The sequence below is a fragment of the Ictalurus punctatus genome, chromosome 12 (assembly GCF_001660625.3).
Source record: "Ictalurus punctatus breed USDA103 chromosome 12, Coco_2.0, whole genome shotgun sequence".
NCBI classification, from domain to species: Eukaryota; Metazoa; Chordata; class Actinopteri; order Siluriformes; family Ictaluridae; genus Ictalurus; species Ictalurus punctatus.
The window spans coordinates 28,660,102-28,684,393 of record NC_030427.2 but is presented as its reverse complement, the minus strand read 5'-3'; the positions used below and the strand labels follow the sequence as shown (position 1 = coordinate 28,684,393).

Below are 24,292 nucleotides of genomic sequence, written 5' to 3'. Positions count from 1 at the left end.
CGTCACTATACATCTAATGATGTAGAGTCTTCCAAACTGAGATGAGACAGTGCACATATTTACTCTTTCAATTCAATACCATTTTTAATTTGTATAGCGCTTGCCACAAAGCAGCTTTACCGTAAAATTTCAATCCAGGATATACGTTTTAAATTTAGAGATATATCCCGAAAAACTCCCTGGGACGACATGAGGAAGAAGAGTTCCTCAAAAGGGAACCCGTCCCCATAAATAATTCTCTCCTATAAACGTGGTCAAAAAGTGCAACTGTGTAACCAGGAGGTCCATTATAGTTTTTACATGAAGTCTTTCTTTGTTGAAGTCATCAACTGTTCACTGATGGAGACTTGAGTGCAAAACTGTTCATGGCCATTGCAGTCCTAAAGCCATCTTCATGGTTTTTAAGTGGTACCATACTCAGTAATCTCACGTATCTTCAGGCTGTCCATTTGGGGCCATCCTCAGCAACAGCAAGTGATGAGAACTCCAACCAGAAGTAGGGCATCAAGATGGATCAGACAGATCTGGAGAGCAGAAGAGAAGTGGCATGTGTAGCTTGACAGAGAGAGAGGGAGAGTGAGAGAGAGAGAGACTCTCGCAGCTACAAGTACGTCTGAACCCAGCCCTGGGTTCAGTGTTAATGATGGCTTGGTGAAGATTTACTGAAAGCTGGAAGTAGGTAAACATGTGTACCGACACCCTGATTGATTCAGTCTGTCCTGATTGAGAACGGTGCACCACGTCAGCCCGTGAGTGAGTGAATTCCTGGTTCCAGCACCGTGCCGACTGACTCCGTGTAAAGTGTGAAATGTGCTACGAGCCATCGCCTTTCACCACAAGTTTCAACAAGCTGCAGAACTGTCAGAGGAAATAAAATATGGATGGGAAAAACAAACATGATGAAATGCTCTGAATTAAAGTGGAGTTTGTGGAGCTCAGTACGGAGGAAGAGTATAGAGCTGCTGAGATGACATGGTGGTGATTTTTTTTTATTTTTTTTTATAAGATCTGAACAAGAAGTAATTGATCGACACCACAAGTTAAGTTTCTGGAGATCTGCTTTGTGGTCACAAACGGTTTTATGCTAAAACGAGGGACACACGGACAGATTGATTGACGTACAGTAGCTCGTTGAGGCCACATACATACGTGTGGAGCACTTTTATGGAACATGGTTTATGTTCATCTTGGAATGATGAATTAAAGACACCCTGAAGTCATCGGTGTTGAGACATGGATATATTATCAGCCTACTTCACCTTAAGCAAGTAAGGCATGTGAGATAATTCATATTCAAAATATTTTCACATGGCCGGAGTCATGATTTCACCCCCCAAAAGATCCTGCCCCCAACAACCCCCCCCCCCCCCCCCATCTCCCTACACCAAATCTACATATTTACATGAATTCATTTAGCACAGACCATTAAGCAGTTAAGTCATTCGCCGTTTTTGTGTAAAAACGTCAGTGTTTCGGCCATTTAAAAACCCCGCCCCTTATGCGTATCAGCTTGACTCTATTAGCTGGAGCGCCGGGCATATGTAAACGAACTCGTGAATATTTATGCCCATGGGTTGCACTGCTTTGGCACACAAGCGGTGAGAATCACTCTTCTCTTCTGGCAGAGTGTGTGACGCATCATGCCACGACAGCTCACCAGCAGTGAGGAGCCATGCTGCCCAGCTGCACATGATGTAACGCCATCCAGACTTGCTCTTACAAAGCTTACTTCTACTTGCCTGTTAGCAGAAGTACTTCTGTCTTGTCGAAATTAAGTAGTTACTCAGCATTTAGTGTCTAATGTTCTTTACGTACTGTTTTATCTAAAGTTGATATCGTAAACTTTGTTGTCCGTCATATAGCCCTGAGCCAGGACAGAGCTGTCCAACACTTATTTTAGTCTATCTAGAAAAACATTAGGATCTATGGTCTCAAAAGCTGCACCAAAATGAAGCAACACACGCAAGGAACACGCAACACTGATTGGAGTTCAGTAGCAGGTCATTTACTACTTTAACCAGCGCTGTCTCAGTACTCTACTGAGGCATATATCCTGACTGATAGATTTTATGAAGGTTATTCCTATGTGAGTATAAGCCTAACTGCTGAGCTACAATGACAAGGGTTGAGGTCAGGTTGTTTTTGTTTGTTTTTTTAATCAAGGGTTTGATAACTGCTAGGTTTAATTAATTAGTTCCATAGCCAGTGTTAAAGGAGGAATTGGATCGATTGGTTCTGGTAACCTCGTCCAGATGAATAGGCAACAACTGTTTATTCTCCACATTCTCCCTCATGTTATTCTTCACATGTTCTCTACATGAGTGCTTTATACATTCCTCAGCTTTGTTCCGTTAGTGTCTGTCATGTGGCTTTGCTGAAACAAACACTGTAGCTGTGTGTCAAGAGCAAGAGCTTTTGAGTTTAAGTAACACATTACACATTCTGGCTCGGTTATGAGTCAGGTATCCAGAGTGTGTGTGGCAAGTGAGGAACGTCTCTGGACTGAATACGAACATGAACAATGTGTTCTGCGGAGAACTCTGCTAGTGTTCATCTTTAGATCCATCACTTCTAGCAAAAGCAGTGGCGAGTCAAATGACGTGTACACGAGGAATGTGTCTGACCGTGTGTGTGAATTGATCTGTATGGATATCTAGTCTTGAGATCTCTGGAATTTTCTTCCACGCTCTCCAGTCACCGTGAGAGTCATCTTTCTGAGCGTGATATTTTCGCGTCTTCCTTTGTCGATGCAATGGCGTCAATCTCTTTCGAATCTTTTGTTGCCTTAACTCGAGCCAGATTTCAAACATTTCCTTCTTCAAAAGGGATTTAAAACATACGTTCACAATAATTTTGTGCTGACTTTAACATATTTCATTTTTCCTCTTCTGGGAAGTTTTGTTTTGTTGTTGTTGTATAAAATGCACATTATTATATTCGCCTGAACAATCACGTCACCTTTGCACGCAACTACCTTTGGATAGCATTCATGTACATCATCTGTACTATGTTTGTTTAAAGTGTTGCTACTATACTGCAGAAAACGTTCTTTAAGGGGTTCTTAAAAGGGTGACTTAGAAAATTAGCCTTCTAAAAAGGCTCTACTTCAACCCACTCTTTCATAGGTATACACTTTACATAGAACCTTTAAGGGTCCACCCAGAGACAACCAAAAAACCCCTTTGGGTTCTACATTTTGTAAAATTGTATTTAGGAGCTGTTGGTATATTGGTGATACTCGCAGCTACCCTCACTCTCCTTTCTATATGTTGTCGCGAGGTAACTAAGGGTCATGTGCTTATATAATGTGGGAACAGGAAATGAGCAGAATAACCAAGGAAGTGATTGAAAACTGGGGGAGGGTGCGCTCTGGCGACTTGGAGAAAGGTTGTCCATGATGGACGTTATAGACGGTATGAACTTATTCAGATGCTATTGGTTGGGCTCAACCAATCACCGAAACCAATCACCTCAACGTTATTTAAAATGGACTGGGTATCGGGATGAAAAACGCCTGCATGATGTTATCGATATATTGATGGCATCATACCAATACACCGTCACGCCCCGTGGTAGAGGACATGATAAAACTGTGTGAATAGAATTGGTGGAATTTCCTTTAAAACAGCAGAGACAATCAAACACATCAAAGAGCTGAACAACAGCCTGACTCGAATCAGAATCCAGACTCACTGAGTCATATCCTGCGCAAAACATTTTCACACAATGAGCATTTCTGTGTTTGTGTGAGCATGCCTAGGAATGGCATAGACACAGCGTGAGAGAGAGAGAGAGAGAGAGAGAGAGAGAGAGACAGACAGAGAGACAGAGAGAGACAGAGAGACGGGTTTTAATAACAATAAAGTATTATAATGAATGAGAGAGTCATCAGTGTGATAGCAAGTGAATTTTCCCCAGTGTAATTACTGTCGCTCCTTTCAGTGCGCTGAGATCTGTTTCATGTACATGCTGTAAAATATGCACATAAACTATTTACGATACTTATTATACAATACTGTAAAACCAGGAGATATTCTGAGCTGTAATACTATCACTATGCAGTTATTCAACTTGAGTTGGAAAAACTGGCGGATGTCACTGTAGCCGAATTCTGGCAACCAGCCAAAAATGTTTTTTTTTCCCTTTTCTTCTGCCTGTACTTCGCAACCTCTACTTTAAGAAAATAACTATGTGTGGAGTTCCTGTGCATGTTCTCCCAACGTTTCCAGGGTGTTTCCTGAGTTTCCTCACACCTCCCAAAAATATGCCGTTAGGTGGAACGGTGACTCGAAATGGCCCCTGGGTATGAACATGTGTGTGCATGGTGTCCTGCAATGGACTGGTGTCCTACCCAGCACTCCCAAGATCCAAGCTCTGGATCCGCCCAAATCCTGACTAGGATAAAGCGCGTACTTTAGATGAAGGAATGAATCAAGCTGAAGGGTCAAAAGCCAGTGTTGGGGCTCCCGAGTGGCGCAACAGAACAGCTTTCACGGTTTGCTGCATTCGACACGAGCCAATTGTGGACATGTGAGAGCATGTATGCGGAAGAGGGCAGATAGAGGTTACCTCTGAGGGTGTTACGCTGTCCTGTGGTGCAGCCCGAGCAGCAGAATCGATAAGATGTGATCGGCTGGCTTCACGTATCCCGGAGGAATCCGTTTCCTCATGTGGTATCCGTTGTAAAGCTGGCCGGCGGATGGGGTTTGATAAATTGAAAGAAAATTGGGAAAAATGAAAAAAGAAAATGCCAGTTTTGGTCAGAATTCGGGTCCGGAAACAATATAGAAATGTTTTGTTTTTTTTTATTCAGTTTCTCAACTTGCCTAGGCTTATTGTAAATATCATTTGAAGTAAACATGGAGCCAGTTCAACAGACACCGTGACGAACACAGTTATTCTGCTTAAAGGTGTTTTAATCGAGCGTTCGTTAGCTAAATGTTAGCTTTCCTAATGCGATGGATGTTGTTTTGACACGGTTTCGATATGTGCTATTGAATAACAAACATACACCAATATACACAGTCAGGTCCATAAGTATTCGGACAGCGGCGAGACCGAGTTTCGTGGTTTCGCCTCTGTACGCCACCGCGACGGATTTGAAGTGAAGCAATTGAGCTGCGATTGAAGTGTCGACTTTCAGGTGTAAGTCAAGGGGTTTAACAAAAATACTGCATTAACCGTTTAGGAATTACAGACTTTTTATTTTTACAGACTCCTTCCATTTTCACAGGCTCGAAAGTAATTGGACAAACGAACGTAATTGTAAATATTAGGATTACTTTTCATACTTGGATGCAAATCGTTTGCGGTCAGTGACTGCTCTCGGTCTGGAAACCCATGGACATCACCAAATACTGAGTTTCCTCCCTTGAGATGCGTTGCCAGGCCTTTTCTGCTGCCGCATTCAGTTGCTGCTTGTTTGTGGGTCTTCGGTTTTGTCTTCAGTAAGTGAAAAGCATGCTCACTTGGGTTCGAGTCCATCAGACATTTAAGAACATTTCATTTCTTTGCCTTAAGAAGCTCTTGGGTCGCGTTCGTGATACGTTTGGGTCGTTATCCATCTGTACTGTGAAGTGCCGTCCTACCAGTTTTGCAGCATTTGACTGCTGATTGAATCTGAGCAGGAAGTAAAGCTCTACACACTTCAGAACTCATCCTGAAACGTCTATCATCAGTCACATCATCAATACACACCAGTGACCCAGTTCTATTGGTAGCCGTACACGCCCACGCCATAACACTGCCTCCACCATGTCTGACAGATGATGTGGTATGCAATGGCTCATGAGCCCTTCCTTTCCTTCTCCATACTCTTCCATTCCCATCATTCTAATACAAGTTAATCTTACATCACAGCTGGTCAGACCATTTTTTAATGTTTTTTTTTCTTTTTTTGATTAAAAATAATAATAATAAGTGGGTTTTTTTTTTTAAAAAAAAACTCGTTTCATTTATTACATGTTAACGTAGATGTGGTTGCTTTGGCGTCTCTCTCATCGGAGACCATATCTCACAATGAAGTTTTGCATGTTCTTACTTTAACTAGAATGTAAAATACTAGAACTTTCCCTGTGATTTAGATACATGACATTATACTTGATAGAACGTTTCCCCAAAGCCACCACGACGTCTAGATCAGTACAATCTTCCACCACCGCAGCTTCCTTCTAAATGATCTCGCTTGGTCTGATACCGATTCAAACGCCGAATATTCTGAGAAAACTTTCAGTTGTTTTTTCCTGAGAGCCATTTGGTCTCAGATCCACCGTCACGGCTTTCGGAAAACGGTTACACTTAAAAGCAGTCGAACCCTTTTTACTAAATCTGTTCGACATTTCTATTTACACTTCATACCTGATCCTGAGCACGGCGACTGCCTGGGGGTGTAACTGAAACGTATTTCTCTGCACCCCACTATGTGTGTGTGTGTGTGTGTGTGTGTGTGTCACAAACCTGTCATAGCATGAAAGCGGTCTGTGTGAAAATAACTGCGCAGAAGTTGCAGAGCGAGGTAGCTTTTGTGTGTAATATACATGATGTTGCACAACGAGCGTTTAAACGTGCGAGGGTGAGTGTGCCAGACTTTTGGGCTCGGCAAAAGTTTGAGTCGAACTGTGTAGGATTTTAGGATTACTCCCTGTGTGTGTGTGTGTGTGTGTGTGTGTGTGTGTGTGTGTGTGTGTGTGTGTGTGTGTGTGTGTGTGTGAGTAACTGGAGAGTCCTAAAGACGCAAACTAGCCAAAGTGCATGATGTAGTCCACTATAGTCTTTATATCCGATATCTCACACACACACACACACACACACACACACACACACACACACACACACTTTGTTGTTACAAGATTATTTCTTCATATTCTGGTCCCATTCTCTGGTTCTCTAAACTAATTCCACTAATGCCACCTGGCTCATTATACTGTTACTTCATTTGCAATGCTACTCGCATGATTACGTCAAACTCTCCCCCAATCACACCCTAGCATTCTAAACAACATGACGGGAACTTGGTTTGTCATCATTATAACGAGCGGTGGAGCAAGAACTAAAACACCCGAGGGTGTGTTGTTTTAGGAAAATAATCAGCGAAAAGGTCATGTGACGCAGCTGATTAAGCCTTAAAGTGGGCATTTCCTAACATTAAATGTAACCAGAAATGGTTAAAAAATCATCTTCGGAGTTGAAACACCGGAAAAAAAAACATGGGAACAGAAGACTTGCAGTTAATCCTGCAAAGCCACGCCATGAATGTGTAATATGAACCGGAGAGTTGTTAGCATTAGCCTTTGTTTATTTAAACCGCGTTTGCTGGCTGGATCGCTGACCATGACGAAGTGAGCATCGCCATCTTACATTCATGGAGGTACAGTACTGTACTTTGAGTCGCTGAGTCATAAATACCGGACGAATTGAAACACTAGACACGATAAAACATGATGTGCTAACAATGCTAATTAGGTGTTGGTGCCACTTTTGTTTACTCCAGTAGTCATGCATGAACTATGATGTGAAAGCCACAAGATGGAAAAAAATGAGCCCTAAGTGTTTTTTACGCTTCACGTGCCACCTGAAAAACAAATACACGCCGGAAAAAGACACCAGAATGTCGTTTAACTGCCACGACTAGCGATGAACAAACATTAGCCCCTTGGTTAGAGCATGTGAATGCTAGTGCAAAAGAGAAAGGCTCTCTGGATGACAGGCGACATGATTGACAGGTCTACAGACAGGCAGGACTTTTCGTGCTGATTTGTTGGATGCTGATGATCTTGTTTGCAGTCTGGGGCGCCACAGAGACTCGAGCCGTGGTCACCAACCCTCTTCCTTCCTGCAGGTTTCTTCGACAATCCAAAATCTAACACACCTGGTTTAGTTGATCGAGAACTTCTTAAGGCAGTGATTAGATGGTCCGGTGGACACGATTATGGTTGCTAAAGTTGTTGAGCTAAAGTCATCAGGAAGATGGATCTCCAGGAATATGGTTGGTGAACACTGATCTGGGATATGGTCAGAAGGTTGTGATCTTGAGTCCCAAGCCCACAAGCTGCTACTGTTGGGTGTTTGAGCAAGACCATTAGATCTACTCATCACTAAAGGGGGCAGGGGTGGCTTCGCGGTTAAGGCTCTGGGTTACTGATCAGAAGGTTGGAGGTTCAACCGCTGGTGCTGCCAAGCTGCTACTTAGCAAGGCCCTTAACCCTGTCTGCTCCAGGGACACTGCATCACGGCTGACCCTGCACCCTGACCCCAGCTTCCTGGTGTGCTGTCTGCCAAATAAATAAACGCACGTGTCCGGGCGACTACGAATCGAACGACCATACCAAACGATCTGCTCATCTCTGATTCATTATTCATTGCTTACTGTTTCTAATTCTTAAGGATTTAACTCGAGTCAGTTTCTTGAGCTTTACCTACTCCGTAAATGTTCAACCTTTCCACTGACCGTGTATTCTACGTGGCGGTTGTTTTAGTTTTTCCGCGTCGCTACAGGATCTCGTATTATCGAGTCAGTAACTCGCGATTGTAGACACAAACACAACATCAAGCGAAAACTCCACACGTTCAGCGTAGCTTCCAAATCGTTCGAAAATTACCGCCGATTTGAGCCGAGACACGTCAGGTGACATCAAGCGCCTCTTCGAGTCACATGCGTCGAACGTGAGCACAGCTAAAGAGTCAAATTTATCAACAAACATCGCCGCAAAAGCGCCTGCGATTTCGCCAATCCGTCGACGGCATTCGGCAGACGCCCTTATCCAGAACGACTTTTTTCATACGACTGAGCGATTGACGGTTACGGGCCTTGCTCAAGGTGTGATTGGAAGGTTGTGAGTGCCAAGCCACCACTGCTGGGATCTGAACTCACGACCTTCCGATCACAAGTCCAACATCCTAGCCAATTCAAGTAGCTTCCTGCAACAAAAAAAAAAAAAACCCCACAAAAAAACGCATTTTAGACCGCAACAACTCTGCGAAATCCTGTATGTACTGTCAAGCCTGCGACTGTGTGGGTGCGGGGACATTGCGATCAGTTTGGACACCGCTCTCCGTTCCAGCCCCGCCTAGCTGGGGTCGATTCAACGCTGACAAAACTCTTCACCAGTTTTACGAACGTGTTGCGTTTGCACTTCACGCAGCTCGTTCGTGTCGTCAGGCTGCGTCTTTTTCCTGTTCCAGCGAACAGATATAAAGCCGCAGAAACGGAATCTGCTTTAATATCATTAATAAGACTTTCATCTGATGAACTTGCGCAATCTAATGAGCGATCTCGGTGTAAACTCGAACTGACGGGCGTTTTCCGAGCGCACAAAAGATCCCCAGCTGCAGTCAGTCTGTTCTTGTCAAAACAACAACTGAGATGTGTTCCAACTTTCTGCTGAGAGTTTCCAGATGTGAGGAACTCTGTGTGTGTGTGTGTGTGTGTGTGTGTGTGTGTGTGTATATCCTCTGCTCTGCTCTGGAACACTAGAGCGAAGGGAAAATAGTAGACTATGCACTCATCTCCGCCCTGTCCACTTTACAGTCCCCAAGCATCGAATTACAGGAGTGGTTTTTTTCCTTCTTTTCTTTTTTTTTTTCTCCCCTCCTCCACTGCACACTGACACTGTAGGTGGTGGGTTGTACTTTTTTTTTTTTTTTCGCCCTGAGTGGGAGGATTCAGGATCTCAGCCAAGATGTGACAGCAACGGAGGAAGGTCGAGCACCAAATTGCTGAAGAGAAGGAGAAAGGAGCGGCTGAAATGGCGGAACAGGTAATGGCTTTTTCGTTTGCTTTTTCGCGTGCGTTTTAGAGAAGAAAAAAACACGAGCGTCTACCTGGAGATCGAAGGGTCTTCGGGTCGCTCTGCTAAACGGAAAGTTGTTTACCAGATCCGAGAAACGACACGCAGTTGTCATGTCAGGGTTTTTGCTTTTTTCTTTTCGGACATTAATGCCAGCTCGAGTTTTGTAGAACGATTTTTTGGCGCGTCATTAACGAGGATCGTCTTCGGAACGCTACGGAGGAGACCGCAGATCCTGAACGCGCACGGTTTTCCGTCAACATTAGCTACGTGTCTACCGCAGTAGGCATGCCAGGAATTCTCTCAGGACCAGATAAACCTCACTCATAACTCTGAGGATCAGTGTTACCGTGCACACGGACAGCACTGTCGGGATTCTCATCTGCGTAACTGGGGGGGTTTTTTTGTGTGTGTGTGTGCGTGTTGAGAAATTTTTTTTTTACATTTACGTTTCAGTCGAGTCTTGAAGTCTTTTTTTTTAATCTAATAAAGTGCTGATGAGATGGCGTGGAGATGAGGTGAAGTTTGATAAGGAGTGTCAGTGAAACGGTCTCGGAGCCTTTTAGTGGATGTGACCCTGTGCGTTTGCTGAATTCATACCAATCATGTTAATTGAGGCCATATGCTCCACTGGGCGTCTCTCCATTGTGTGTGCACGCGTGTGAGTGTGTGTGTGTGTGTGTGTGGAAACGGAAAGCATGAGGAATCAATCAGCTCATCTGCATTCCTTTATAGAACACAGAGAATATGGGGTGTTTCAGTCAGTTTAGATAAAGAGAGGACCGAACGTGATCGTGTCCACTTTATTAGGAACACGCGTACACGTCAAATTTACATTCGCTGTATTTTTGACAGAGAATAGCCCTTATCCAGAGTGACTTACATTTATCGCATTCATGCATCTGAGGGTTAAGGGCCTTGCTCAGGGGCCCAACAATGGCAGCTTGGCGGCGCCGGGGTTTGAACTCACGACCTTCTGAGCAGTCGGCCAACGCCTTAACCACCGCCACCACTGCCCTCGAATACACGTCTGCGTCTGAGACATGGTTGTTTGGGGCACAATCGTTCAGAAACCGCTGATTTCCCTGGGATTTCCACGCACCACACTCCGTAGAGTTGACACGGGATGGTGCGAAAAACAAAAAAGACGTCCGCTTCTGCAGGCCTTGTCGATGAGAATGGCCGGACTGGTTCGTGCTGACAGGAAGACCACTTTACAAGCGTGGTGAGCACAAAACGTGAGCTCCTGTAGCAGACGGGCTTCAACAGCGGAAGACCACATCGGGTTCCGCTCCCGTCAGCCAAGAACAGGAATCTGAGCTGTAGATGGCACAGGATCAGTCAACGTGGACAAGGCTGGAAAAACACCAGGCGACTTTTATTTCATCTGACAGTTTAACCTCAACCCTTAACTTCAATCGAGTCGTACAAATCTAGGGACAGATATGACACCGTGCTGCAGATTTCCTACAAATATTGCACTGTATTAACCTTTCACACGGTTACAGCCCCAGACAGACTGTTGTGTCATTCCGGCAAGATGCCGCGTTAGATTATGGATCGGTACGGCTTCTTTCAACGAGCTCGAGCGGGTGTTAAACTGACTCGACCCTATGTGCGTGAGGCTTGAAGACCAGGCGCGACTGGTTTAAACAGCTCTGTCGTTTCCCTGCGTGGCCTGGAGAGATCAGGATGCGGTGTTTTCAGGCTCAGGTGTGTCTGTGGGTAAAAAGAGTGTAGGGGGCGGGGCTGCCGCGGCTCGACTTACAGGTATTACAGGTATGGGCGTGTAGGTGATGCGCCGGATTTTGAATGTCAGTAGTTTTAAGACTGTATTCAATCTAAGAGTATATATATATATTTCCTTTTTTTTTTTAAATTGAGGATTAATTCTCTCGTTCTCTCTCTCTCTCTCTCATTCAGTTTTCAGACCTGGAGAAGGCCATCAACACTCTGGTCACAAACTTCCACGCTGCTTCGGGTGATAAAGGCTCCACGCTCAAGGTAGATGAATTCAAGAATCTCCTTTCCTCGCAGCTGCCCAACCTCGTCAAGGTAAGTACACGCCCAGCTTCTTACCACACGCTCGCAGGGTGTGGCCGCAGATCCCTGTTAGGAAACTCTAAACCACCCGGGCCTGGCTGTCATTTTGTCACGTCGATTTTTTTTACTCCTTTCAGTCGATTCGAGCGCGTGCCAGACAATCGCGGTGGAAACGGCTCGAACCGAGAGAGGAAGGAGTTCGGGCTGCTTTAGTCAGAGCCTGTCGTTTCCGTTCATGTTTCGGCAGGCTGCCTCGGGCCTAACGTGGAATTTCGGGAAAGGAAAGAAAAAGGGGGAAAAAAAAAACCCCAGCTGGTTTTGCAACAGGTTTCTAAACCAACAGAATAAAACCACAACCTCACGTCAATGTGACATTCAATACGACTCCTGTTAATACTCCGTGGCAGGAAACAGGAAGCCACACAGATTTCAGATCAGTTCACGCAGCGCAGGGACGAGGTACAGGAGCGAGCATGAGATTTCTGTTAACCTACAGTAGGAAGCACGTTTATTTACATTCACTGCCGAGTTAGTAAAGAACGTCCGTTAGTTTCGCATCAAACACTCCTACGCTAATATATTACACACGTTTACTGTTACCTTCACGTCCTTTTACATCTACCACTCTTTGAATGATTCCGTTATTAACCCTTCATTAGCCACACCCACTTCAGGGAATCGAGCCGTTAGTAGAACGGAAATGTGAGAATCATTATACGATCAGGTCTGTATAGTAAAGTATAGAATCGCGGCTGTTATTACACTCCAGATCTGTCATGCCAAACGCCGAGATTATTTTATTGTCGATTATTTCTGATATTTTCCACAAACCGCTCGTCTGTGTTATTAAAAGGACTTACTGTCTGTTTTGTCGGGTGTTATGGGGAAAATTTCATGTATTTTAACAAAGTTGTTCGGACGTCGTGTAATTTCATTCTGTACGGCTATGAAAGGTCACTGGGGCTTATACATTTCGTAGAGCTTACAGGAATCAAAATAAAACCTGATCTAAAATTTAATAAAATTCAATAAATAAAAATGAACCCAGAGCGACTGAGGAAAAGATGCAGAACAAAGAAACAAAGAAAAAAAGTAAAGAAAGCAAGAAGGAAAGAAAGGAAGAAAAAGAAAGAATGAACGAAAGAAAGAAAGAAAGAAAGAAAGAAAGAAAGAAAGAAAGAAAGAAAGAAAAAGCAAAAATGAAATAAACAAACAAAAGGAATAAAATAAACAAACAAAGAAGGAAAAAGTAAATATGAATGAAAGAAGCAAACAAACAAAAGTAAAGAAAGCAAGAAGCAAGGAAAGAAAGAAAGAGAGAGAGAAAGAAAAAAGAAAGAAAGAAAGAAAAGCAAAAATCAAATGAACAAAGAAAAGGAATGAAATAAATAAATAAACAAACAAACATACAAAGAAGAAAAACGCAAAAATGAAAGAACGAAGCAAAAAAAAAAGAAAGAAAGAAAAAGAACCAAACAAAAGTAAAGAAAGCAAGAAGTAAAGAAAGGATGAGAAATGAAAAATGACAAAATGAAAGAAACAAACAGAAGGAATGAAAGAAATGAACAAACAAACAAAGAAGGAAAAAAGCAAAAACGAAAGAGAGAAGCAAACAAAAAGAAAGAAAAATAAACAAACAAACAAAAGGAAAAAAAACAAGAAGGAATGAAAGAAGCGCATAAAAGTAAAGAAAGAAAGAAAAAAAGAACAGACAGGAAGAAAGAATATAAATGAAAAGAAAAGAAAGAAAATAAACCATTTAGAAGAAAGTAAAACACGGGACCTTTTTTAAGGATTTTATTTTCTCATGAACGTTCATAAACAGAATTCATAAACAAAATGATTTCCTTATATAAAGTTTCAGCTTTACCTCTGACTGTTACCAAGCGCTGGCACTGGAGACTCCTTCCAGAAATGTTAAACACAAACCCATATCAACAATTAGATTTTTTCTTTTTTTTTGATGTTCACCGCCCGCCGTACACGTCCCTGAGCAAGTTGTTACTATAGAAACGATGAGGTGTTGTGACCAACAGTAAGAGTCCTGTCGCTGGTTCTTCCCGTTTCAGACCGGAGGGTCGGACGCAGGCTTCGGGGAGGTGCTGAAGCAGATGGGGGTGAAGGATGGAGAGGGAATATCCTTCAAACACTTCTGGAGCCTGATCCAAAACGTGGCTACGTCTCAGTTCGGCCTGCTGAGCCACGAGAAAGTGTCCAAATGCACCTGCCTTCTACTGTGAGCGCCGCTCTTCAGTTAGGTCAACACGGAGGGATGATTTCCACATTTTCTAGCCAATAAAACATACTCTCTCTCTCTCTCTCTCTCTCTCTCTCTCTCTCGATTGCGCTTCATTTAAGCATCGTGTTTTTTCTCTCTCTCACTACACTAACCGTACGTTATTCCAGTGAATATTCCGCCTGGTGATGTTGCTGATGCAATCCAACATGACTTCAAGCCATTTTATCCAGCTGTCACCAAAAAAAAAAGTAGACACCGTCTAAAGGGAACAACAAGCGTAAAACTGTACTATCACTTTAAATCATGAGAAACTGGAGTTTTGTAAAAAATTAAAAAATAATAAAAATAAATCGATTAAAAAAAAAAAAAGTCTATTTTTTTTCTAAAATATCTGTAACTGAAATCAGTACACTGCTACTGAACGCTTTTCTACATGTAACACTAGTAATGTATCGTGACGTGTTAAGTGTGTTTGTGTAATAACACTGTTCTCACCTTCCTGTTTTTACAATACACTACCAGTCAAAAGTTTGTGCACCCTTGCTCGTTTTTGTACTTTTTTTTTTTTTATTTTTACTATTTTAGAATAATAATGAAGACGTTAACACTATGAAATAACGCGTATACGGAACGATGACGCGAACGAGAATATTTTGTACCGCCTAAATTGCGAAAGAGAACTACATGAAGACCTTTTGATTGAGAAATAAACTGATCTCTGGGCATTATAACGTCACAACACGTTCCCAAGTGATTCGTTATTAAAAAATCCCTTTAAAGCCAAGCAAATGACATTTATTCATTCCGGTCCGAACTTTTGACCTCTAGTGTATACGAGTGCCCTAAAATTCTCTAATCCGCTCATACATCCTCGGACGTATTGTTCTGACATCATTTTCTCATATTTATATTTTGAAATTCTCCTCTTACTATGAAATGGCAACCTGAAACATGTGTTACAATTAAAGCCAAACCATGATCATCTTCCTGTTTCTGTCTTCAATATTGTGATGTTCCGAGTTTTGGTCTCAATTCTACTGAGATACCGCCAGATACATCAACAGACGCACCGATGTGAAACCTGCTGGACTTCTCGGTCCACTACAGTACACACACAAAGCGTAAACAAGTGAGGAATGATTATCCAGGGGCTTGCTGTTTATAGGAAAACAATCAACGAGGTGACGGTGTTATGAAGCTGAGTCACTGTTACCGCATTAAAGTGGACAGCAGTTTGACAATGATTCGAATTTATTTGATTAACAATCAAATCAATTGTACTTTTTATCCTCTTACGGTTACATCTGACGTTGCGGGACGTCTGCGAGAACAGCTAGGTCCTGTTACGTTCGAGCAGCTATGAACACTCGTTCAATCGCCTCGTTTCTCCCCTCGACTGAAGCGAATCGAGGACGTAAAACCTCGGCTTGTCACGTTACGGAGAAACCACAACGTGTAAACTCTGACACTGGAGACTCCTTCCGACGACGTTAAATAAACCTCCCCTTCCAGAGAGCTTCGTCGTATCTTCGCCGTACGTTATTCCTTGGTTCATAAATCTATTTATTATATTAATACTAAAAAAATGAACCCTTCCGATAGAATCGATAACATGAGTACAAGTGCAGTGATTTAAACCTGTGATTGGCAGGTGCACTATTGTCAAGGCTGCTGCTACAGGAAATTAATCAACACCTTCTGACCAATCACAAGCCAGAATTCAACAGCACTGCTGTATAAATCTTTGCTTGTATTTCCTCGTTTGTAAATCGCTTTGGATTAAAAAAAAAAAAAAAAAAAAAAAAAAAAAGTGTCTGCTGCGACACTGCCCGTGACGTCACGCCCAGCTCGTACTCTGATTGGCTGGTTTGCATGTTGCGCTTGTGTAAGGAAGGAGAAGACAGCCATCTTCGTGAGGTCGAAAGGTAAGTCTATAAATGCGCTTCTACAGACAAAATGGCGAGTATTGTATTTCAACTGCGGTTCAAAGACTCAAATTTCTGTAACGGGGCGTTAAAGCGAAGGGTGCGGGAAAAAATATATGAAAGTAATGTGTGTACACATATACACAACAGTGCTGCAGCGCAGCTAGCAACGACACCGGGTTTCAGAATAATCACAGGTGTTTTTGGTAAGCATTTACAGCTACAGATCGTGTCCATCACTGTGACGTGGAAACGAGCAAATACTTATTACCACTCTGCACCAGAGATCGATTAAAAAGCTGCTGGGGAACGTGGAGGAAAATATTACACGCTGCTTTGGTGAGCATCAACAATGCGCAAGAATGCGCAGCAATTGCGCAAGTAGTACGCAATATGTGTTACTGCGCATGCGTATTCTATATTTAAGGGCGCAGTGCTGAATATCAGGTTTTATGTCAAATTTAGAACACATTCTCTCTCTCTCTCTCTCTCTCTCTCTCTCTCTCTCTCTCTCTCTCTCTCTCTCACTCACACACACACACACACACACACACACACACACACACACACGTGGCAGCAATTTTTAATTAGAATGTCTTGAAAAACACAGACTAGTTGTGTAAACCTCAGGCTTCCACATGGTACAATACAATTTGGATTCTTAGGGCGACGATTCGATATTCGACGATACCACTGAATCGGCCCCGATCCGATATGACTCGGTAGCCTCGGACTGATACGTGGCCACAGAATCTGGGGCAGACCTGGCATTAATTCACGAATAATGACGCAGAGATGGACTGTTTTAAAACTGTCAGAGTTACAGGCGAATTATTTCTACATCAGTTTGAAAATATGAATCATTTTTTTAACACACCACTTCTTTGTCTTTCTTCAATAAGAATCGCTTTTGTACTCGATTGCGATCAATAACAATTGATTTATGACTGTTGTATGGATTCATTTAAATTCTTTTATTAAAAAGAAAAAAGAAAAGAAACATTGCATGGATGAGTTGATCCAAATCGTCGGATTGTTACATCCGTAGCCCGAGCATACCAGTAATGGCGTAAAAGAATATACCAAACTAATTAATGTACGTAATTATATAATGTACAGAAATATCTCTCTATTCAGTCCATAGAGGAGTTTTTTTGTGATGTGGCCAAAAATGATTTTGTAGAAGATGACGTACAATCGCAATCGCACGAGATGTTTGTTGGTAAATGAGACCGGTTTTGCTGTACTCGTGTTCGACGCGCGCGAATCTGAGACGGCTTTGGCTGAGTGCGCGTCGTGATGACGTCACATGACGCATCTCGACCTGGATCTGCACAATATCTGCGGTAATTATGAAAAATTGCGAGCTCCTCCGAATATTGCGGAGTTTCCTTGATTTGGTTCACGTCTGCGAAAATCACAAAATCCTAGAGGGACTGTCTATTGTGTCGTAACTGAGACTGAAACTGTCAGTATTTTGTTCTGTTAAACTAAATTTAGGCATAGTGGGGGTTTTTTTTGTTTGTTTTTTTTCCTCTAGATGCCCAGACATTGCTCTGTCACTGGCTGCAAGTCACGTGACAACAAAGAGGCTCGTTTCGCTGGAGTCACCTTTCACAGGTGAGTGAGAGCTGCTACTTTACTTATGTCTATCATTTCTGAATTGATACGAATAGATTTTAATGCGAGTACTTGTAAGGAAAAATCCAGCCTGAAAATGGTAATAAGCGTGTGACCTTCATGTGAACTGATTTGGAGGGGCGGGGGTTTCCATGGAAACTTCTTTCATCGAAATGTTGGTCTGTTTTCACTTTGACCAGTAGTTCCGTACATTACCCAACACGTGGTTTGACTACCAGTGGTGCAGTGGGATTTATCCCTCGCTTCATCTCTACCTAAAGAGAGCGATGCAGCGGCGCTTTAGCAGCATTTTCGCCAACATCTTCGCCTTGAACGTCTCCATGTGACATCAGAGCAGCACACAACCGCTAACGTCTCACAGGAATAGCGAAAATACAGCACCGACCAGAATCACTAAACACATCAGAAATGATTCAATATAAACATATTTAATGTGCTTTGGGGAGGAGTTTCCCTTTAAAGTTGAAACAGTCTTTGTCTTTATGCTGGCACAATATGTTTTTTTGTTTTTTTTCCTTTTCATTTGATTTTAATGATGTTTAGGTTGCCAAAGAAGGGAAACCCTCGCCGTACTACCTGGATTGTCAATGCTCGGCGCAAAGGTCCCGGAGGAAAAGGGCTTTGGGAGCCTCAGAGCGACTACATCTATTTTTGCTCCAAACATTTCACCCCCGACAGCTTCGAACTCTCCGGAGTCAGGTGGGTGTTTCAGAATGTGTGTGTGTGTGTGTGTGTGAGAAAGAGGAGTGGAGCAAGAACTAAAACGTTATCCTAGTTCCTCTTGAATAAACGCACCTAAGGCTCCTGAAAACGTACCTTATGAAGTCAGAATACTCAACATGGAGGTGTTGATATTGTTTTATCTTACTTTTTCATCCTACAGCGGATATCGCAGACTGAAAGATGATGCCGTGCCCACACTGGTTGAAATCCCTTCTGGGCATAAAGGCAAATCCTCTAGAGGAAGAGGAAAAACACAGAATGAGGACAGACAGTTGAGGTACGTCTCAGCTCCAGCACACACACACAGATAAACTGCTTAGAACTAGATGTGGCCTCCGTGTCAGCCCCGGTGAAGTAGGCGTGGCCTCCGTGTCAGCCCCGGTGAAGTAGGCGTGGCCTCCGTGTCAGCCCCGGTGAAGTAGGCGTGGCCCCTGTGTAAGCCCATATGAAGTAGGCGTGGCCTCCGTGCCAGCCTCGGTGAAGTAGGCGTGGCCCCTGTGCCAACCTCGGTGAAGTAGGCGTGGCCCCTGTGTCAGCCCATATAAAGTAGGCGTGGCCTCTGTGCCAGCCCCAGTGACCTGTCGGTCTCTGAAAGAGGCGTGGCCGTTGTGCCTGTCCGTCTAGGTGAAGGAGGGGTGTCCTCCCACAGCCCCAAATCTATTTTGTTAAACATGAATTAAACTTTCTGCACAATATTGAATCACGTTGCGTTATATCTCGGTGAAACAGCTCACCTTTTGAGAAGGAGCGAAACACACAGTATCATTCTGCTAGTATTTAATGGAGATCTTTACAGATGACTGTGTGTATTTGTAGCAACGGATCTGTCCGATCATTTAGTTCCCGTCGATGATGATGTACTGCGTATATAAGAAACATTAACTCTTAGAACACCGATTTGTCTGAACATGCTTGTTTGATATGAATTTCTCTCCAGCACCACGACCAGAGCTGATAAAGAGAGCTCAGACAGTAAGGAGACCCAGATTAAAGTGGCTCTGGTACACATTGTTGGACATGAAGAAGCTGAGAGCGTCAAGATAACCAAAGAAGAACATAAAAATGAAAACGCCGCTCCGTTATCTTTACCTTTACAAGAACCTGCACCTGATCAACCCACGGAAATCCCCACTACTCCACCTTCCCCGTCGCGCTACATGAGGCGCCTCCCTCCACCTCCCGGCTTTTACCTTGCCAAGGAGCACAGCTACGCTCAGCTCTGCCCGCTGGAGTGGCGGAAACGCTATGAGAAAGCCACGGACAATTTGGAAAAGGCGCTGCGTTTGCTCAGGGCTGCTCGTCGCCGGGAAAACCGTCTCCGACTCACGCTGCTGCGCCTCCAAGAGAGCAGACTCAAGCAGACTTTATCTCAAATTCAAGATCGAAGGAAGGAGAGCTATGAAAGCCAAACTCGGTCGAGTCGGGCTCGTCAGAGTGGGAAGCTGGCCAGACCAGGACAGGACAGGGATCTGGAAGGGATGGAAGAGAGTGAGATAGAGGGCACAGGGGAAGAAATGGAGCTTCTTACAGAGGAAAGTTGGAGGAAGGAACACGCTGCTAAGCTGAGGGATGGCGTGGAAGACGAGGAAGGCTGCTGTTTTTATTGTGGACGAGGAAGAGAGGACGAGGAAGCCAAAGAAGGCAGGGATCAAGCGGGATCTCAGAGAAGCACAGCGTTCCAAGGCAGAAGAGCAAGAGGAAGGAACACGTCCAGAGTGTTAAGAGAATCAGAGGGCCAATCGAAACCTCCCGTGCATCAGAACATCAATCCTGAGCAGCTTACCCTTCTTCACCCTCAGCCTGAAATGCTCCTGCAGATGCATGCACTTTCTGGACCTACGCAATCCACAGCAACGTTCCGAGACGTCACTTCTTCGCCTCAGCTACAGCACCTCCACCTCCTGCAACCCGATCTGGGCCTTCTCCATCCAGATACGTCAACGACGGACATCGGCGTGACCCAGAGCGAGGACGGAGGAGATGGGATGTGTCATGTATTTTTGGTTCCTGTGTCTTCTGAAACCAAAGAGAAGAGCAGGATCGGTGGAGAAGCCTCCATTCAGCAAACCCATTCGATACTGGTGACGGAAGAAACCTTGCAGCACGTGGTTAGCGAACAAGGAGACGGGCTAAACGTTCAGAGCGACGACATGGGGCTGAGTCATACTGCGCTGAAAAATGACCAGCAGGCAAATGTCAGAGCCACGCTGGTGGGTGGAGACGTCACGCAGAGACTAAAGGAACATCTGGAAGGGTTTCAGCTGCAGCTCAGCAGTGAATTTATCGATTAGTTATGCTGATTTATTTATTTATTTATTTATTCATTCATTCATTCATTCATTCATTTGCCTAACCATACCAACTATTTCACTTACTATAGCGTACTCCCTGTACGATAACTTACTCCGTTCTATCTGGAGAAATAATCATGACATACACTTACCGCGTACTTTATTAGAGACACCTGCTCGTCACAGTTATCCGATCGGCAACGCGTAAACTCTTTACCACCGTAACGTACAACACGTTGTAACTTGACGCGGATGAGCCACTCCAGCAGAAGACCACATCAGCTTCCACTCGTCTCAGACGACAGCAGGAACCTGAAGCTGCGGAAGGCCCGGGATACTCAAACTGCAACACTGGAAAAAGGCGAAAATGGCCTAACGAGTTCATTAAACACATGACGAGCGGGTTTAAAGGTGTTCCTAATAAACTGGACGGTGAGTGTACGTCACTTAATTTGTGTACGTTGCGTTAACGTACTTTTTTTTTAAATGTAAAGCTGGCGTCGCATTTAAAGGTCCATCGTGTTTTCGTCCTCGACTTCTAGCTCGCTCACGACGCGTAGCTACTGCGACGATAACAACCTCTCGCTCTAATATTCGCGTATCTGGCTTCTCATAAATACTTCATAGTATGTAACGCCCAAGCTAGCGAGTAGCTCACAAGTATTTAGGTGTTTACCGACGAACCACTAAGAAGAACTGACCGGGTTGGGGTAACAGCGAACTGATTTACGGCCGTTCCTGTAGCGTAGCTGTGACCAGCCAAAATGAAAGAAAACGATATGTAGCGTGAACTCGTTCAATCCGGTGAACAAGGTGTCGTCGTTATTTGTCTGTATGAAAGAGGAATACTCGGAATGCAGTATTTTAGGAAGTGTTCCAAAGCCTAGTTTTGTCGAGTGATATAAGGTTACTAATTACTCGCAAGTGGGTTTTTTTTTTTTTTTTTTTTTTTTTTTTTTAAACTTATTTTCATAATTTGACTCTTAAGTCAAGCTGTAATTATAGATCATACGTTTTCTCTCCAGAATCTCTGTCAATGTGGATAAGTGTGTGTGTGTGTGTGTGTGTGTGTGTGTGTGTGTGTGTGTGTGTGTGTGTGTGTGTGTGTGTGGCTGATTTAAAAGAGAAGATGACATTGGAGGATGTACTATATTGGAACAAATGATTTAATGTCCCTCTTCAAGCACTTGTTTTTCATTCATAAATAAACGTATTATTATTATTATTATTATTATTATTATTATTATTACTGTTATTATTACTGTTATTATTAGAATTTTTTTTACAAATAAAAGTTTTGATGCGTTCTTCATGAGCAACGTCTTCACTTTTGTTCGGTTCTCATTTCGCCGAGGAAATAACGTTCCGATGCCCTTTATCTTTACGTACCTCGTTGCGTACTTTAAAAGCCGCACACACTCGATATCGCTTCAGCGTTCTGATTTTCTTTTCATTTTGTAGACGAATTGTAATATACAGTTTCCTTTTTCCTCTCCGAGAGACGCACGCGACCGTAGTTCAAGCCGGAATTAGTGTTGCTTATTAAGTATTATTGTAGAAGTGTTCCGGATGATGATGAAGAATTGTTTTGAACCTGTAGTTCATCACATACCTGTCTAAAGTATACACGATCTATATGCAGAAGGATTTATAACTGTTTATTTTCTTTTATTTATCTTCGGTAAACTCTTTATCCCGATCAGGGTCGCGGTGAATCCCTGGAACAACGGGCATCGGGACTTGGACACACACATTCGCACGTGGGGCGATTTAGAGCCGCCAGTCCACGTAGCGACGTGTTTTTTTTAGAGGTGGGAGGAAACCAGAGAACCCAGAGCAAAAGATGAAGAGGAGTGAATGATGACGAAGGAAATAAAGAAAGAAAGAAAGAAATGATTTTCCAACCAAAAAGGCGTGACTTTTGAGCGTGACTTCACCATGAGATAAACATTTTATTCTAACAAGGTCAAGAGGTTTTTGGTTTTATGAAGTATGCAAATTTATGAGGGGGGGTTTAATTAAGTATGCAAATGTATGTTTTTAATTAAGTATGCAAATCTGTGTGGGTTTTAATGAAGTATTCAAATCTATGGGGGGGGGTTAATGAAGTATGCAAATCTGTGTGCGTTTTAATGAAGTATGCAAATCTATGGGGGGGGGGGTAAATTTAGTATGCAAATTTATGGGGGGTTTAATTAAGTATGCAAATCTATGGGGGGGTAATTTAGTATGCAAATTTATGAGGGGGGGTTAATTAAGTATGCAAATGTATGTTTTAATTAAGTATGCAAATCTGTGTGGGTTTTAATGAAGTATTCAAATCTATGGGGGGGGGTTAATGAAGTATGCAAATCTGTGTGCGTTTTAATGAAGTATGCAAATCTATGGGGGGGATAAATTTAGTATGCAAATTTATGGGGGGTTTAATTAAGTATGCAAATCTGTGTGGGTTTTCATGAAGTATGCAAATTTATGGGGGGTTAATGAAGTATGCAAATCTGTGTGGGTTTTAATGAAGTATGCAAATCTATGGGGGGTTTAATTAAGTATGCAAATCTGTGTGGGTTTAATTTAGTATGCAAATTTATGAGGGGGGGTTAATTAAGTATGCAAATGTATGTTTTTAATTAAGTATGCAAATCTGTGTGGGTTTTAATGAAGTATTCAAATCTATGGGGGGGGGGGTTAATGAAGTATGCAAATCTGTGTGCGTTTTAATGAAGTATGCAAATCTATGGGGGGGATAAATTTAGTATGCAAATTTATGGGGGGTTTAATTAAGTATGCAAATCTGTGTGGGTTTTCATGAAGTATGCAAATTTATGGGGGGTTAATGAAGTATGCAAATCTGTGTGGGTTTTAATGAAGTATGCAAATCTATGGGGGGTTTAATTAAGTATGCAAATCTGTGTGGGTTTTAATTAAGTATGCAAATTTATGGGGGGGTTAATGAAGTACACAAATCTATGGGGGGGGGGTAAATTTAGTATGCAAATTTATGGGGGGTTTAATTAAGTATGCAAATCTATAGGGGGTTTAATTAAGTATGCAAATCTATGGGGGGGGTAATTTAGTATGCAAATCTATGGGGGGGGTAATTTAGTATGCAAATTTATGGGGGTTTTTAATGAAGTATGCAAATCTATAGGGGGTTTAATTAAGTATGCAAATCTATGGTTTTTATTATTATTAGACTAGCCACTGAGTTCAAACAAAAGTAATGGCGCCCTATAAAAGTGACACCACGTGGGGTCGTAAAAGAAACTCACTTTTGTTTGATTCGTTTATCTGACCAATTAATATTAGAAATACTGAACGTGGATTTCGTGCGTTTATAGTTAGAATTGTCACGTTATTAAACGAACTCAAATCGCATGCTTATGTACTACACTAGACCCTTAATATTGAACACTAACACTAGCTAGTTTTCCTATTACAGTTCGAGTTTATTAATTAGGGAATACTTTTGTATGCGAGGTCGGAAGGTCCAATTGAGGTGCAGATCATGACGACAATCACGACGGCGGCGGAAAGTTTTTTTTTTTTTACGTTACTGTGCATAAAATTGCTAAACATTTTACAGTTCAACTTGTAAACCTGATGGACGGGGATGTTTTGGATGTTACCGCTGGACTGGTAAGTCGG

The 24,292-nt window shown here is 42.8% G+C and overlaps 3 protein-coding genes across 6 annotated transcripts in view; 2 read left to right on the top strand and 1 right to left on the bottom strand.

Moving 5' to 3' along the window:
- Positions 1–24,292, bottom strand: part of syt11a (synaptotagmin XIa) — a 201,391-nt gene that overhangs the window by 75,389 nt on the left and 101,710 nt on the right. The gene's annotated exons all lie outside the window — the stretch shown is intronic.
- Positions 9,599–15,051, top strand: s100v2 (S100 calcium binding protein V2). The gene is made up of 3 exons (XM_017481127.2): positions 9,599–9,755; positions 11,709–11,840; positions 13,898–15,051. The coding sequence occupies exons 1-3, from the start codon at positions 9,744–9,746 to the stop codon at positions 14,066–14,068; spliced, it is 315 nt and encodes a 104-aa protein (XP_017336616.1). The 5' UTR covers positions 9,599–9,743; the 3' UTR covers positions 14,069–15,051.
- On the top strand, positions 15,197–21,955 carry thap7 (THAP domain containing 7). 4 transcript variants are annotated; one of them, XM_017481123.3, is made up of 5 exons: positions 15,197–15,992; positions 17,533–17,612; positions 18,177–18,332; positions 18,517–18,633; positions 19,294–21,955. In XM_017481123.3, the coding sequence occupies exons 2-5, from the start codon at positions 17,533–17,535 to the stop codon at positions 20,645–20,647; spliced, it is 1,707 nt and encodes a 568-aa protein (XP_017336612.1). In that variant the 5' UTR covers positions 15,197–15,992; the 3' UTR covers positions 20,648–21,955. The 4 variants fall into 4 exon arrangements, with proteins under 4 accessions (XP_017336612.1, XP_053540053.1, XP_053540052.1 ...); XM_053684078.1 differs by having other exon boundaries at positions 17,816–18,332; XM_053684077.1 differs by having other exon boundaries at positions 15,197–16,331.